The sequence below is a fragment of the Chiloscyllium punctatum genome, chromosome 20 (genome assembly GCF_047496795.1).
Source record: "Chiloscyllium punctatum isolate Juve2018m chromosome 20, sChiPun1.3, whole genome shotgun sequence".
In the NCBI taxonomy this organism is placed as follows: Eukaryota; Metazoa; Chordata; class Chondrichthyes; order Orectolobiformes; family Hemiscylliidae; genus Chiloscyllium; species Chiloscyllium punctatum.
Genome location: NC_092758.1, coordinates 39489356 through 39506506, shown reverse-complemented (window position 1 = coordinate 39506506; position 17151 = coordinate 39489356). Strand labels below are relative to the sequence as shown.

Sequence of the window (17151 nt, the reverse complement as noted above, 5' to 3'; positions counted from 1 at the left end):
AGGATAATAATTTTGACCAATCTACTTAAGTCCTTGGAGGAGGTAGCACATTCTGTGGATAAAGTGAAACCAGTAGATGTAATGTATTTACATTTCCAGAAGGCCGATGATAAAGTGCCTCATCAAAGACATTTTTTAGAAAACAAAAGCTCTTGGTGCAGGGAGTAGCATGCTGTCATGGACAGAAGATTAGTTGGTAACAGGAAGTACAAAATAAGTGTAAATGGGTCATTTTCATGTTGCCAAGATGTAATGAATGGTGCCAAAGGGATCTGTGCTGGCACCTCAACTGTTTAGAACTTAGATCAGTGGCTTGGAATGAACGTCTCCTATGACTGCCAAATTTGATGATGACACAAACACTGTCCACAGATACGTTGTGAAGAGGACATATCGGTACTCCAGAGGGATATGGATAGGTTGACTGAGTGTGCAAAGATCTGGCAGATGGGAGTATATTATGGGAAAGTGTGAAATTGTTCACTTTGATAGAAAGAATAAAAAATGAAGCATATTATCTAAACACTGACAGACTGCAAAGCTACAAGATGTAAAGGGATCTGGGTGCCCTAGCACATGAATTTCAAAAGGTTAATGAAGTGCAGCAAGTAATTGTAATAGCTACTAGAATGTTATCAGTTATCATGAGAACAGAATATAAAATCAGGGACCTCCAAGTTCTGAAGTCAAACGAGACTTAAAGCATTAACTCTCTCTCTTTATCTCCATTTAGTCCCCTTATTTAAGGAAGGATATCAATACATTGGAAGCAGTTTGGAGGAAGTCTCCCAGGCTAATTTGTGGAAGAGGCAGGTTGTCTTATGAGCAAAGGTGGATGGGCTAGGCTTGCATCTGCTGGAGATTAGATAAGTGGGAGGTGGCTGAACTGAAATATATTAAATCCTGGGTCATCTTGAGATAGCCGATGTGGAGAGAATGTTTCCTTTCATCAGAGGATCTAAAACTAGGCATCACTGTTTAAAAGTCAGGGATCATCAATTTAAAACAGATGAGGCAGTTTTTTTTCCCCCCACAGAACTCTCTTCGTGAATACTGGTGTAAGAGCTCTTAAGTACTTTTAAGGCCATGGCAGATAAGATTCTTGTTCAGCAAGGGTGATGAAAGGTTATCAAGGACAGCCAGAAATGTGTATTTGAGGTTACAATCAGATTAACCATGACCTTATTAAATCGTGGAGTAGGCCAGAGGCAGAAAATGGCCAACACCTGCTCCTTGCTCCCATTCAGAACTGTTTTACCTCCTTGGAATCTCTCTTTCCCCAACTCTGCAGCTGCCCTCTTCCCCACCCTCACTTGCAGCTCAACTCCCTCCCACCCTTGCCCAACTGCTCTTTTCTGCCTCTTTACACACACCCCTCCAATGATCCTGGTGGACAGTGCTCTTCCGCGTGGCAGTTCAGTTACCTTTATTTACTTAGCCCACTGCTCCTCTAATCACAGACCGTTTCGCTCTTGAAATTTCTCCTCACTGAATCTGTCAATTCTACGTCTGGGGTGATCATTCTCACAATGGTCACCCGTGTTTAAATATTCTCATATCTTTTTAGGGAGCACCCATTGACCCCATGCATTTAAAGTTGCTGTGGATATTTTCTCAACTTTAAGAAGGGCATCAATACTGCATCAGTTTATAGCTTTTTTTTTTCCAACTGTATTAGGACCAATTTTGTACTTCCATGATATAGGAACATCTCTCTCCAAACTTTAAATTATCTTCGAAAAAGCAAGGCTTCGGTTTGGTTGGCTGGTTTGTGATGCAAAGTGACACCAATAACAAGGGTTCAATTCCCATTTTGGATGATCACCATGAAGGTTCCACCTTCTTGACCTCACCCGAAGTGTGATGACCCTCAGGTTAATCACAATCTGTTGTCTCTCTCCAATGTAAAAGGGAGAAAGACAGACAAAGGCAGTGAGCACATGGGTCTGAAAGGGAGAGAGAAACCCACACTGCTAACTGACACAGAAATGAATCTGTGCAGTTATTGCCTTTGCTGTTTGAATTCATGTATTGCTGGACATCGGAGTGTGTCTACGAAAACTTAAACACGAAATTCACAACTATCTTGGAGGAACCTGTTTGGGAGAGGTCACAGCACAGAAACAGATAAGTGAATATGTCTAAGTATAGCTTTGCTGTAAATCTACAACAGTGAGTAGAGTAGGTTCTTTCTTAATTATATGTTTTATTGAGATCTGTCTCTTGATTAAATTTTGAAAAGATAAACCATAAGTATTAAGTTAGCCTGGAGCAATGTTTTGTGCAGCAAAAAGATGATGCTATTTTCTGGGTCTGTAGATTGGAAGGAGTAAAATGGCCTTTACTAGAGTGATGTGCTCTTCTTGTCAGATGTGGCAGTTTCAAGAGAGTTTCTGGGCTACTGAGGATTACATCTGCAATAAATGTCATTGATTGCGAATCCTGTCAGGTGAATGGATTGGTTGGAGAGACAGAAGCAATGTGGAATTTACAAGAGTTAGGGGGCTTGATGGATGGCAGTTAGAGGAAAGGAGAAAAGCCCCAGATACAATGAGGTAGATGGGTTAACTCCAAGAAAGGTAGGCAGATAGTACAGGAGTTTTGTGGTTAACCCCATTTCAAACAAGTATGCTGTTTTGGAAAACGTAGAGGGTGATGGACTTCCTGGGGAATGTAGCATGAATAGCCAAGTTTCTGGTATCAAGACAGGCTGTAATGTAAAGAGAGGTACATCCAGTTCCAAGCAATCAATTTGTTAGGAGACCCTCTGGTCAAAGGCACTCAGATGTTTCTGCAGCCAGAAGGGAAAAATAAGAATGGGTGTGTTGCCTCCCTGGTGCCAGGATGAAGGGTGTCTCAGAAAGGGTGCAGAATGCTCTCAAAGGGGAGAGGGACCAGTAGGAGGTCATTGTACACATTGGTACAAACGACATAGGAAGGGAAAAGGATGAGATTCTGAAGAGCGAACATAGAAAGTTAGGCTGGAATTTAAAAAGTTGGTCCTCAAGGATAGTAATATCTGGATTACTCCCTGTGCTATAAGCTAGTGAGGGTAGGAATAGGGGGATAAAGCAGATGAATGCGTGGCTGAGGAGCCAGTATATGGGAGAAGGTTCCACATTTTTTGGGTCACTGGAATTTGTTTGGGTGTAGAAGTGATCTGTAGCTGACAGTTGGATTGCACCTGAATTGGAAAGGCAATAATATAAGGGAGATTTGCTAGAGTTGCTCGGGAGGATTTAAACTAGTCATGCAGTGGTGGGGGTGGGGGGGGAAGAAACGGAGTTACTGAGGAAAGATGTTGAGAAAAGAAATGAGTCAAACAGTCAGGGCAGCCAGGAACAAATCAGAGATCAAGGCAGAACTGAGAAATTAAACTGCATTTATTTCAATGCAAGAGGCCTAACAAGGAGGATAGATGAACTCGGGGTATGGTTACAAACGTGGGACTGGGAAATAATACGAATTACAGAAACATGGATCAGGGCTGGACAGGACTGGCAGCTTAATGTTCCAAGATACAACTACTACAGGAAGGATAGAAAGGGAAGCGGCGTTTCTGATAAGGGTAAGCATTACCGCTGTACTCAGGGAGGATATTCCCGAAAATACATCCAGGGAGGTTATTTGGGTAGAACTGAGAAATAAGAAAGGGATGATCACCACCTTATTGGGATTGTATTACAGACCCCCTAATAGTCAGCAGGAAATTGAGAAGCAAATTTGTAAGGAGATCGCAGTTATCTGTAAGAATAATAGGGTGGTTATGGTAGGGGATTATAACTTTCCAAACATAGACTGGGACTGCCATTGTGTTAAGGTTTAGATGGAGAGGAATTTGTTAAAAACGTACAAGAAAATTTTCAGATTCAGTATGTATATACACCTACTAGAGAAGGTGCAAAACTTGATCTACTCTTGGGAAATAAGACAGGGCAGGTGACTGAGGTGTCAGTGGGGGGGGCACTTTGGGGCCAGTGACTATAATTCTATTAGTTTTAAAATAGTGATGGAAATGGATAAACCAGATCTATCAGTTGAAGTTATAAACTGAAAGGCGACTAATTTTGATGGTATTAGGCAAGAACTTTCAAAAGCTGATTGGGGGCAGATGTTCACAGATAATGGAAAATGGGAAGCACTTTAGGGTAAAAGGAAAGGATGGTAGGTGTAGGGAATGCCGGATAACTAGAGAAATTGAGGGTTTGGTTAAGGAAAAAGAGGCATGTCAGGTATAAGTCAGGAGAGATCGAGTGAATCCTTAGAGTATAAAGGCAGTAGGAGTATACTCAAGAGGGAAATCAGGAGGGGACATAACATAGCTTTGGCAATTAGGGTTAATGAGAATGCAAAGGGTTTTTACAAATACATAGTCATAGAGATGTACAGTATGGAAACAGACCCTTCAGTCCGACCCGTCCACGCCGACCACATATCCCAACCCAGAGGGAGCAAATAGAGTCCCTCAAAGATCAACGAGGTGGAAGTGGGTACTGCAGATGTGGAGATTAGAATCAAGACTGGAGTGGTTCTGAAAAAGCACAGCAGGTCAGGCAGCATCCGAAGAGCAAGAAAATCAATCTTTCGGGCAAAAGCCCTTCATCAGGTTTCTCTCTTGGCACCTCAAAGAACAGCAAGGCAGCTTCTATGTGGAACCACAGGAGATAAGGGAAGATACTGAACAAGTATTTTGCATCAGTGTTCACTGTGAGGAGGACAGGGAAGATATAGAATATGGGAGAATACCTAGTGACATCTTGAAAAATGTCCGTATTCCAGAGGTGGTGGTGCTGGATGTCTTGAAATGCATAAAGGTGGATAAATCCTGATCAGGTATATCTTAGTATTCTGTGGGAAGCGATTGCTGGGCCCTTCACTGAGATATTTGTATCACTGATAGTCACAGGTGAGGTGTTGGAAGACTGGAGGTTGGCTAACGTGGTACCATTATTTAAGAAAGGTGGTAAGGACAAGCCAGGGAATTATAGACCAGTGAGCCTGACGTCAGTGGTGGGAATTTTGAGGGACAGGATGTACATGTATTTGGAAAGGCAAGGACTGATTATGGATAGTCAACATGGCCTTGTGCGTGGGAAATCAGGTCTCACAAACTTGATTTTGAAAAAGCAAGACAGAGCACGACTTATACATTTAATGGTAAGGTCCTAAGGAGTGTTGTGAACAAAAACCTTGAAGTGTAGGTTCACAGCTCCTTGAAAGTAGAGTCGCAGGTAGGTCGGATAGTGAAGGCGGTGTTTGGTATGCTTTCCTTTCCTTTAATATCCATGCCTGTTCTCTCTTGTCTAGTTGCGTGAGAGAGTATCATGTGATTCCATTTTTGCTTGTCATCAGCAATCACTTGCTAATGAGTATGAGTGTCCACCTAGGAAACTCTTATCACTGGTCATGGGTGCTGTGTCCCCTTATGTGGTGTGAGCTTTGAGTATGGGAGTTGGGGGGTCATATTGTGGATACACAGGATGTTGGTTAGGCCACTTTTGGAATACTGCTTACAATTCTGGTCTCCTTCCTAGCAGAAAGATGTTGTGAAACTTGAAAGGGTTCAGAAAGAATTGACAAGGATGTTGCCAGAGTTGGAGGATTTGAGCAATAGGGAGAGGCTGAATAAACTGGGGCTGTTTTCGCAGGAGTGTCGGAGGCTGAGGGGTAACCTTGTAGAGTTTTACTAAATCGAGAGGCATGGATAGGTTAATTCGACAAAGTCTTTTCCCTGGGGTGGGGGAGTCCAGAACTAGAGGGCATAGGTTTAGGGTGAGAGGAGAAAGATATAAAATAGACCTAAAGGGCAACTTTTTCACGCAGGTGTTGCATGTATGGAATGAGCTGCCAAAGGAAGTGATGGAGGCTAGTACAATTACAACATTTAAAAGGCATCTGGATGGGCATATGAATAGGAAGGGTTTAGAGGGATATGGGCCAAATGCTGGCAAATGGAACTAGATTAGGTTGGGATATCTGGTCGGCAAAGACGAATTGGACCGAAGAGTCTGTTTCCACGCTGTACATCTCTATGACTCTGAGTGTGCAAACTTCTTGTCCTCTGGGACTATGGTAAGTATCTTTTATCCACAGACACACTAAGTATTATTTCCTTCCAAGGCAATGACAGAACCCCTGCAGTGTAGAAGCAGGGTATTTGGCCCAGCGAGTCCACACTGACTCTTTGAAGAGCATCCCAACACGACCCCCACCCCACCCCAGCCTACCCCTCTTACCTTGCTAATCCACCTAGCCTGCACAGTCCTGGACACTATCGAGCAACTTAACATGGCCAATCCACCTAACCTGCAATCTACGGACTTTGGGAGGAAACTGGAGCACCTGCAGGAAACCCACACAGACACAGAGAATGCGCAAACTCATTACCCAAGGGTGGAAATGAATCCGGGTCCCTGGCGCTGAGAGGCAACAATGCTAACCACTGAGCCAGTGTACCATGTTTGGTGCAATATGAATAAGCATTTTAAGAACAGGTTCTCACAAGAACTGAATAAGATTAAAAATGTTTTAACTCACTGTCGACAAAAATACTTAGAGATTGATGTACTCCGAATAGTACTGCATTTTGATGCATTGAAATCGAAGCACTATAAAAAAAGTGTTCTACTGCTGAGCTGGTAAAGTCAAAGTATGATGAACTTCCTTTTCACAATGGGAATCACAAATCAGAAAAGAAATACAAACTGTGAACAAAAAATCTTGATCCAAATAATTGGGGTTTTATGTAATTAGATAAAGTGTTTTAAATCTTCAAAAACAAAATTAAAAGTTGCTGGAGGGGAAAAAAAAAATCAACAGGTTTGGCAGCATTTCTGGATAAAAAGCAAGTTAATGTTTCGGGTTCAGTGACCCTTCTTCAGAACCCAGAACAAACCTAATTAACAGGTCCTTCTCTTCATGTGTTGCCCATCTCATCCAGAAAGTATTCTTTATTCCTCTGTTCCTTACCAACTATATTCCAAAACCAAACCTATTTTTCTTTGGACACCTTCCAAACCTGTCCCCCACTTTTAGAATTCCCTGCTTGAATCCTCCAATCAGGTTTCCATCCCTGTAGCAGTATCAAATGGCTCACATCAAAGTCACAAATGACATCCTATTTGACAAGGACAAAACTAAAATTTAGCTTCTGCAACCTTCTCAACATTAGACCAGACCTTTCAATATCCATGCCTGTTCTCTCGTCTAGTTGCGTGAGAGACTATCATGCGAGTACATTTTTGCTTCTGTCATCAGCAATCACTCGCTAATAAGTACGAGTGTTCACCTCGGAAACTCTTGTCACTGCTAATGGGTGCTGTGGCCCCTTATGGGGCTGATGAGTCCAATCCCTGACCGCACATTTAGCAGGTATTTCTGGGAGGTGGGATTGTTGCCATTCCTTTCACCAGCTCCTTTTCCATACTTTCTCTTGCCACTGCGTGAATTGTGTCCCTTCACTAGCTCATGTCCAGGTTGATTTATTCTGAACAACTGTCCCCCATGCATTGGCATCTATATTGCATTTCTTGAGGGAAGTTGAGCTTGAAGAATGACTGCCTTGTACAAAAGGATCTTTGCACCAGCGGAAATGTCACGGTTGCTCACAGACTGGATACAATATTGAATCTCCATACTGATGTCACCCTTAGACAACTGGAGCTTCCCAGGTAGAGGTAGTGTTCCAGGTTTGGGAGGATATCTCCAATTATCTTAATAGAGGGACGGACTGGAACGTAGCATGGGATGGTCGGTAAAGAATTTGAGTCTTCCTGAGGTTGAGGCTGAGACTAATTCTTCAGTATGCTTCTTCATGAAAGTGAGGCTTGAAAGTACACTTCTGACAAAGCAGAGATAAACACTGCCATCTGCAAACTCAAGTTCCACAAGCGAGGCTGGTAATATTTTCTTCTTGGATTTCAACCATTTGAGGTTGAAAGCTTTCCATCCATCCTGTGGACAATGTCCACACCACTGTGATGCTTGTTCTTGATAAGATAAATAATAGTGGTGATTAAGATGGAGAAAAGGGTGGGGGCAACGAACCCCACTCAAAACCTGGAATGTACAAACTCTCATGGATAATGTGGCAAACAATAACCCAGAAAGCTGTCCTTGCTGCCTGTGAACTCCAGCACTTCAAAAATGATACTGCTGACACGCAGGGGGACTCGAAGAGTAGTTGAAGTGGTGGTGGTTACATCTTTTTCTGGACGGGCAATCCCGAGGATCAACCTAGGACACCTGCAATTAGATTTGCTGTCAGGAATTAAATCAGCAACTGACTGTCTGAGCTCCTGTTTTGTCATACTTTTTGTCAACAATTTGCCACAGGTCAGCAGGCAATGACCTTGAGTGTCTATGCTCACCATAGCAGATGGTGGAATAAGAATTTAATGAATATCTGAAATTAAGAGCCATTCTTACTACATCTGCCCTACATGTGACTTCAGATCCAAGACAATGTGGTTGACTCCCAAGTGTGCTTTGAAATGGCCCAGTAAGCCACTCAGTTACATCAATCCCCAAAAATGAAATGAAACTGGGGGGACCACCTGGCATCAACTTGGGGCACCAGAAATGACAATGGTAAAAATGGCTCTGGGGGCTATTACCAAATTTGAGACAGCTATCTCAAAGACAACTCAAGCAATAGCCTGACATAGTCATACTCACAGTACCATACCATAATGTCCCAGACACCACCATCGCCATCCCTGGATATGCCCTGTCCCACCAACAGGACAGGCCCAGTAAAGCTGACAACACAGTCAGTAAGGAATTATCCCAGAAGTCCTCAACACTGACTCATGTCATCAGGTCAAACATGGGCTTGAAAAATTCCTGCTGAATACCATGCACCATCCTCCCTTGTGCTCCATGTTGACTAATAATTGGAGGAAGCAATGAGTGCGGCAAAGGTGCAGATTGTACTCTGGAAGGGGGATTTCAAAGTCCATCACCAAGAGTGGCTTAGTCACAGTACTACTGATCAAGCTGGTTGGGTCCTAAAGGACATAGCTGCTACACAGCAGGTGCTGAGGGAACCAAGAAAAGGGAGAAACATTCGACCTCATTCACACCAATCTGCCTGCTGCAGATGCAACTGTTCATGACATTAAGAATGACACAGTACAGTCCTTGTGGAGACCAAGACCATCCTTCACATTGAGATTACACTCCATCATGTTGTATGGCATTATTGCTGTGCTAAATGGGATAGACTTCGAATAGATCTAGCAACTCAACCGGGCATTCATGAGGTGCTGTGGACCAACAGCAGCAGAACTACTGACCTGGCATATCTCCCACTTGACCATTATCATCAACCCTGGTTCAATGGAGAGAGCAGGAAGGCGTGCTCGGAACAGAACCAGGCATTCTTAAACAATGAGGTGTCAACTTGGTGAAGCTACCAAACAGGACTACTTACATATCAAACAGCATAAGCAGCAACTGATCGACAGAACTGAGTAATTCAAAAACCAATGGATCAAAACAAAGCTCTACAGTCCTACCATATCTAGTTGTGAAAAGTGGTCGACAATTAAACTCACTGGAGGAGACAGTTCCATAAATATCCCTATCCTCAACAACATGACAGCTAAGCTTGTCAGTGTAAAAAAGAACGCTGAGGCATTTCACAGCAATTTTCAGTCAGAAGTATCAATGGACTTTAAAAAAGAAATTTAGGTTAATGAGCAAGGCACCAACTCATGGTAACAATACAAACTTTTCACTGTATTTTATATTGAATACACATGACAATACATGATTCCATTCAATTCTAGCAGTACAAATCCAAACCAGCCAACCACTACTCCATCAGTCTACTCACAATTATCAGTAAAGTGATGAAGCGTATCATCAGCAGTTCTGTCAAGTAGCACCTGCTCAACAATAACATGCTCACACAGGGACACTTAGGTACTTTTAAACATGGACAAGACAGCTGAATTCTATAGGAGAAACGAGTGTGACAACCCTAGATATCAAGGCTGCATTTGACCGAGTGTGGCATCAAGGAGTCCTAACAAAACTGGAATCAATGGGAATTGGGAAAAAAACTCCTCCGACAGGAATCGTATCTGACATTCAGAAAGATGGTTGTGGATGCTGGAGGTCAGTCATCATAGGTTCAGGACATCTCTGAAGGTTAATGTCTTAGAGCCAACTATCTTCACCTGCTTCACCAATGATCTTCCCTCCATCATAAGCTTAGAAGTGGGGCTGTTTGCTGCACAACATTCAGTGTCATTCGTGACTCTTGAGACAGTCCATGTCTAAAAGTAACAAGATTTGGACAATATCTAGGGTTCGACTGAAAAGTGGCAAGCAACATTTATGCCACACAATGCTACACATTGACTGTCTCCAATAAGGGACAATCTAACCACTGTCCCTTAACATTCAAATGGTGTTACCATCACCGAATCACTCACTAACACCACCCTTGGGGTTACCATTGATCAGAAAGTCACTGGACTCACCATTTAAATATCGTGGCTACAAGAGCAGGCCAGATTCTAAGTAAACTGCAGTTGAGTAACTTAGCTCACCTCCCCAAATTCTGCTCATCATCTACAAGACACAAATCAGAATATGATGGTATGCTCCCCACTTGCCGAGAGGAGTGTAGCTCCAACAACATTCAAGCAGGACACAGCAACACATTCACAAACATTGAATCCCCACCACTAACACACAGTGGCAGCTATGTGTACTATCTACAAGATGCACTGCAGAAATTTACCACAGATACTTAGCACCTTCCAAGCCCAGGACCAATGATACATGGGAACGCTACCACTTGCAAGCTTCCTCCCAGGCCAACCCCCCTCCTGATTTGGAAATGTATCTCTGTTTCCACACTGTCGCTGAGTCAAAATGCTGGAATTCCCTCATTAGTGTCTATCTTCAGCACGTGAGCCTCAGTGGTTCAAGAAGGCAGTTTACCACCATCTTCTCAAGGGCAATTAGGCATGGGCAATAAATGCCAGTCCAGCCAGCAACACCATGTCCCATGAGTGAATTAAAGAAACAGGAGGTGGCCTGCATGGAACAAACTCCAGCATAAGTCAATTGGATTAAATAATGTGGTCTGTGCTGGAAAGTAAAGAACAGTAATCAGAGATTCCTCTTATTTAAATCGGATTTGGAAGATCCAGACGAGGAGTCTTGAGATGAAAACATTTTTGTCAACAGGAATAGAAAGCAATTTCTAATGGAATCTGGTGAAGATTCCAAAACTTGGAGATAGGAGTGTGCGTGTTCTGGCACTGGAGAGGAACTAAGAGGAAAAGAAAATTTCAGGGTAAAGAAACAAGGTTGCATCCAAAAATGACTCACACATGACCTTAGGTTTCAGGAAGAAGGGTTACACCCGAAATGTTGACTTCTCAGCCTCCTGATGCTGTCTGGCTTGCTATGTTCTTCCTGTCTCCTGCTTATCTACCTTAGGTTTCAGGAGGCCATCACTAAGTGCATCATTGGGTAGTAATATTAATCAAAGGATGGCATTGGGAATTTCTTGCTCGATGAGTCATTTTTTGAGTTAAGACCTTGTACTTGCCAAGAACATCTAGTAATGGCCAACTTTGGAACAAGACATAATAACAACATACAGAAAGGATGCAAAAAAAAGGCCCCTAGGGCCAAGAGATAGGATGGCAACTATGCCTGTAATCTGAAGAATACACTTTGCTCAAAAATCACCACCTTAGGGTATTAGGTAAAGGCTAGTTATTTCAAAAGAATGAATCATTCCTGATGAAAGGCTTATGCCCGAAACATTGATTCTCCTGCTCCTCGGATGCTACCTGACTTGCTGTGCTTTTCCAGCACCACACTCTCGACTCTGATCTCCAGCTTCCGCAGTCTTCACCTTCTTCCACTCAGACCAATTATAGTTCACTTTTGATTTGCAACTCAGACAGGTTAGCTGACAGTTGCTTAGACAGCGAAAATGCATCTTTCTTTCAGGTGGCAGCAATTCATACTGGAGTACAGTTTCATGGTGCCAGTGGCTCAGTGATCCACTGATCTAATTCTTATCTGTGCCTAGTGACCAACGTCAGGCACTTTTCATAACTTGAACTCTATTTGCACCAAGACATCCAAACAAACATACATAAGAGTGAGAAGGTTCATAGGACAGCAAGAATATAAACTCAGATCAAAATAAACATTTTTTACTTAGCCCTAACTCAGATTAAATGCTGAGTGCTTCAAAATGATCAACTTTTAATGTAAACTACAGACTGAAAACGAATACGTCCTTTGTGATTAGATACTATACCACATGGGCTATCTGTATATTCAGGAACAAGCATTTAACAATCTGCTGAAAAACCTTTTTTTTCAGAACAATTCCATTACTTTCCTAAAATTTGGTAAAAGTGACAATTTTCCATCCACAGAGCAAAACACCATTATGGTGTCAAAAGAGAGTACAGAGGAACCTCAATTATCCGAATCTTGATTGTCCAAAGATGATTTCAAGGTCCCACAAAAATGTTACATCAAAGAGGTAAGTGTATTCGATTTACCTGTACTGAAGATGATGTGAAAACACTGGCAAGAACAAAGAAACACAAGCAGCTCAAGCGTTAGCACCTGGATATTTTTTAGGTAAGGGTTGTTACACAGCCTTTATAGTATTTTTTAGTATTCCCGGCACTTTACCGGGCCATTCATTTTTTCAAAATGGCCGAGAACGTAAATGCACACTTGAGGCAACACTGAGTTCCTAGAATCGGATAGTGGAAATGGTCTTGCAATCGTAGAAGCTGTATGGGACCTTGTTTAATGCTGGGATTTCATCATAAGGGTTTAGTTCTTCTCATTTTAATCTGTAATTTGCAGACTGCAAAGATTAATTTGTTTAAATGGCAGACTCATTAAAATTATAGATTTAAACAAATTCTCTAGTACAGCACAGCATTAGATCAGTACGGCTTCCCCTGTTTAAGCTAAAATCGATGATCCGAATAATCAATTATCCGAACTAAATAGTGCCTGCCCATCTCATTCAGATATCTGAGGTTCCTCTATATACAAAAAAATCAATGACCAACAAAACAGCTACTTTCTGACAACTGTTTACCAATTAATTCTTAATGGCAAAGTCTCATACCTTCAGAAGGCTCTACAGATACAGCATTGTCCTTGAACACCTATTTGTTACCTATGGAATGAAACTGGTTAACCCATCCAATTTTCAGACATTGGGAAGCATCACAGCAATCTCAATCCTCTCCTCAGTTCATATTCAGCTACATGAGCTTTTCTACATTTGAAGAGAACTACAGTTTATATCTGCAGCACACAATCTGTGATTACTCCCCATATAACATGAGTACCTTTGTTGAAAAAGCTAATTTCACAAGGTCCAGAAGCAAACATAAGACCATACTAAGCTGAATGAACCAGAGCAACATCTCAGAGCTGCAAAGTCCAAAGTTTCCAAACTTGTATGCAAAATGTCAAACAATATACATATATACTACATTGAATTATTCTCTCAACAGTTCATACCTAATGAAAATACATTCTTTTACAGGATGGAGGTATCACTGGCAAGGCAGCATTTGATGCCTATCCATAATTTCCCTTGAACTGAATGGCATGCTAGGTCCCTTCAAAAGGCCAACCACAATGCTGTGGCTACATAACCGTGCATAGTCCAGACCCGGTAAGGATGGTAGGTTTCTCTCCCAGAAGGAGATTAGTGTGCCAGATGAGTTTTTACATCAATCAATGACAGTTCACATTGTCACCACCTCAAGAGACCTACTTTATGCCCCAGACTTATTTACTGAATTGAAATTTCACCAGATGTCATGATGGAATTTGAATCCATGGCGCCATACTATCAACCTGGCCATTTAAATTACTATCCCAGCAACATAACCAATATGCCATCTGTACAAATTAACCACTGCATGCATGATGTTTGCACACAGCAAAGTATACCCTGAATGTGTAAACTAATTTTCCAAAGCAAAAAATTGGAAAATTAACTACCTAAACAGAAACAAATCTGAACACTTACATGTATCTATTTATTTTTCCAAGGATCTTTCCAAATGAATCATACTTGGTATCTGTTCCAGACATTTCCATGACTCCAAGATGTTGACTAAACACTGAGTTTCCATTTTCATTTGAGTACTTTTAAATAAAATCTACCAGAGCAACATATACATTTCCAAATAGGTAGTCATTTGATTCCACTATAACATTTTTATTTTCCCTCCAAGCCAACAATACAAATTCAAATTTAATTAACCAAAATGTATCAGAAATAATGGTACATTTTAAATACATACCAGGACTTTCCACTCGCTTATAATGATAAGGATTGATACAAACTTCCTTCTGTTTCGAACCAAACGGAAATTCACAAATGTCTAATGGCTTCAGCTCATGATGACTTTGAAGATCTGGCCATCGCCACACACGGCAATAAATGACATGAGGCAGGCCTTTCCTGTGAGACACCTGAAGTCGCCCATCTAGAGATCGTGGGATGGTAACACATCTGCTTGGTTGACCTGGACTGCTCAATGCCTTTTCCAAATCCTCCATGGCCCCCTTTTTCTTCTTCAATTTTTTTACTAGAGCATCAACTGCCTTCTCTGCCCATTTTTCTTCTTCATCCCCTTGCTTCCAGCCCAACAATCGTTTTACAGCTGGGCTAGTAAAGGAGAACAAGCTTGCCATCGTCATTGTGAAAAATAAATGGCACAAACACAAGCATGCAGAAATGTGCTTCCAAAGCAAGGTCTGCAGCTGCAAGCAGCAACGAACTGATTCAAAAGACGAGGACTCGGCTTTAGCAAAAGGAAACCTCAAACATACAAAATAGCATGAGAAGTTTTCTTTCTTCAGTCGTCACAATTGTTTCTTTAGCAGCTGACAATTTAAAATCACAACATCTCAGTACTGGTTTCCAGACTGCTTCCTCCGGCAACAGCTCAGGCAAATGAAAAGCCCACCTGCAAGAATGTCAAATGGCAAAAAAAAAAGACAAGTTAGTCTGAAAAAATAAACAAAGATCAAATGCATTTTATTACAGATGCTAAGCAATACTTTCAGCAACCACCTGCAAACAGCCAGATATTATTTTGGGAAATGCTGCAAAATTCTCTAAGACTTCAGAGAAGCAGACAGCCACATGGAATGCCATCTACTTCAGTTTTGATTAGCCTGTGTTCAAAGTGAAGACTGCCTTGTAAGTCTGGATATTTGCCCAATGTAGTCTGCTTTTAACACAATTGTTTGCAGATCAAAAAAAAAACATAAATCCATCCAAAGTTTAAGTTTTTGTTTTAAAGAAACCTGGAACTTTTCAGGGGATTCTTACATTCTATTTTTAAGATAAAAGAAAATCAGTCAGAAAAATCAGCATGGACATTTGGCCTCAAAAATCAGTGGAAACTGAATTTATTTTGACCATCAAAAGCTCAAAAACAAAAAAAACTCAAGTTATACCAAAACAGGGTGCAAAACTGGACTCACTAACCAAAGACAAACCCCTGACCCACCTTACTACAAGGTCCTACTTACAAAGCTTTTGTATTTATGGTTTTAATATACTGTACAAGAACCACAGATGCATGGCCTTCAAGTTACTCTGTTAAAAATAGTTATAAAATATTTATAATCTTAAGGTTAAGAGAAATTGAGTGATTAGAATTCCACTGATTTATAAAAATTACTGATCTATGAAAGGTTTTGTATAAAATTTGGGCTCTTCTACACATGATGATGCTATAGACCCCTTTAATAAATCAGTTTCAGACTGCATAGAAAATTACAAAGATACTGAAAAGATAGGAGACTACATTAAACTATCAGGCAGATACAAATGATATCCAGTTTATCTCACTTCACCTAGCAAAATGATACAGGGTTCATAAATAGTGTTTATCAGTGACTATTGCCAAACATTTGCCATAATTTATGAATTGACCATAAATTTATCTTTATCACTCGCCATACAAACATGTCTGCAAATACACAGTTTTCCCAGTATAAAGAATACTTTAAAATTATTTCCTTAAGATGTATTAATATTGATATGCACCGCCTTCAATAATCATAACCAACTGGAACAAATACCGCAACCCTATGCCCCACAGTAAGTGGAGTGAGATTCCAGTTTAAAATGGATGCATTTTATTTTTGCATGGTAGGAATCCTGATGTCCGCTGCAGTGTTTCAAATGACAAAAAGCAACTCAGCCAACAAACTGCTGTGTTGGAGGCATTAGGAGGCAGGAGAAGCAAAAGGGTTAAAAAAAAAAACCCAAAATGATGAGGTGATGGGGAGACGATGGTGAACTGCAAATTAGTGACAATGCATTGAAATTACAATATTCTTTGAAAACGCAAACTGCACTGTAGGAAGTGATGCAGTACTTCAAGAACACAAGTCTTCAACAGATAGTACAAAAGTAGTTGCTGATTTAATCTGGCACAGCAAGTTATAAAATAAATAGCAGAAATTCATAAGGTCCTGAAACAGTAGCATTCATCTTTATTTTAATTTATTGTGAAAGAAAATGAGTCAATTGAGTTAGATAGAAAGCTACAATCTTAGAAGGCCCTTGCCCAGAATTCTTCTTTTTTCAAATACCAACATAGTACCTGCCCAAACCACCATTATAAATTCAATGTGCTTGAAGCCAAGACAAAAGCTCCAATTAATATCAGGAAAAAAAACACAAAATAACATGGCATGCAGTTTATATTTCTGTTTCATGTCACCAATCAACTTTCCTTTTTCTCCTCCCCATTATTTCTGAAGATGATCAGTTCCACAATTTCTCCCATACCTGGTCAAAGTGCTATCTTTCAATGATGAGGCTGTTACAGGACATTGGTTAGTCCACATTTAGAAAGATGTTGTGAAACTTGAAATGGTTCAGAGAAGATCTACAAGGATGTTTCCAGGATTGGAGGATTTGAGCTATAGGGTGAGACTGAATAGTCTAGGGCAATTTTCCCTGGAGCGTTGAAGGCTGTGGGGTGACCTTATAAAAAGGTTTATAAAATCACGAGGGGCGTTGATAGGGTAGATGGAGAAGTCCAGAACTCAAGGGCATAGGTTTTGGGTGAGGGGGGAAAAAAGGGACCCAAGGTGCAA

At 41.1% G+C, this 17151-nt stretch overlaps 1 protein-coding gene across 1 annotated transcript in view; it reads right to left on the bottom strand.

Annotated features, from left to right (window-relative positions):
- The window catches only part of smad5 (SMAD family member 5), a 62024-nt gene that overhangs the window by 21093 nt on the left and 23780 nt on the right, over positions 1-17151 (bottom strand). Inside the window, exon 2 of the mRNA XM_072590723.1 lies at positions 14331-14999. Within this exon, the coding sequence (XP_072446824.1) occupies positions 14331-14730 (400 nt within the window). The 5' untranslated portion in view covers positions 14731-14999. The remainder of the gene's footprint in view (positions 1-14330; positions 15000-17151) is intronic.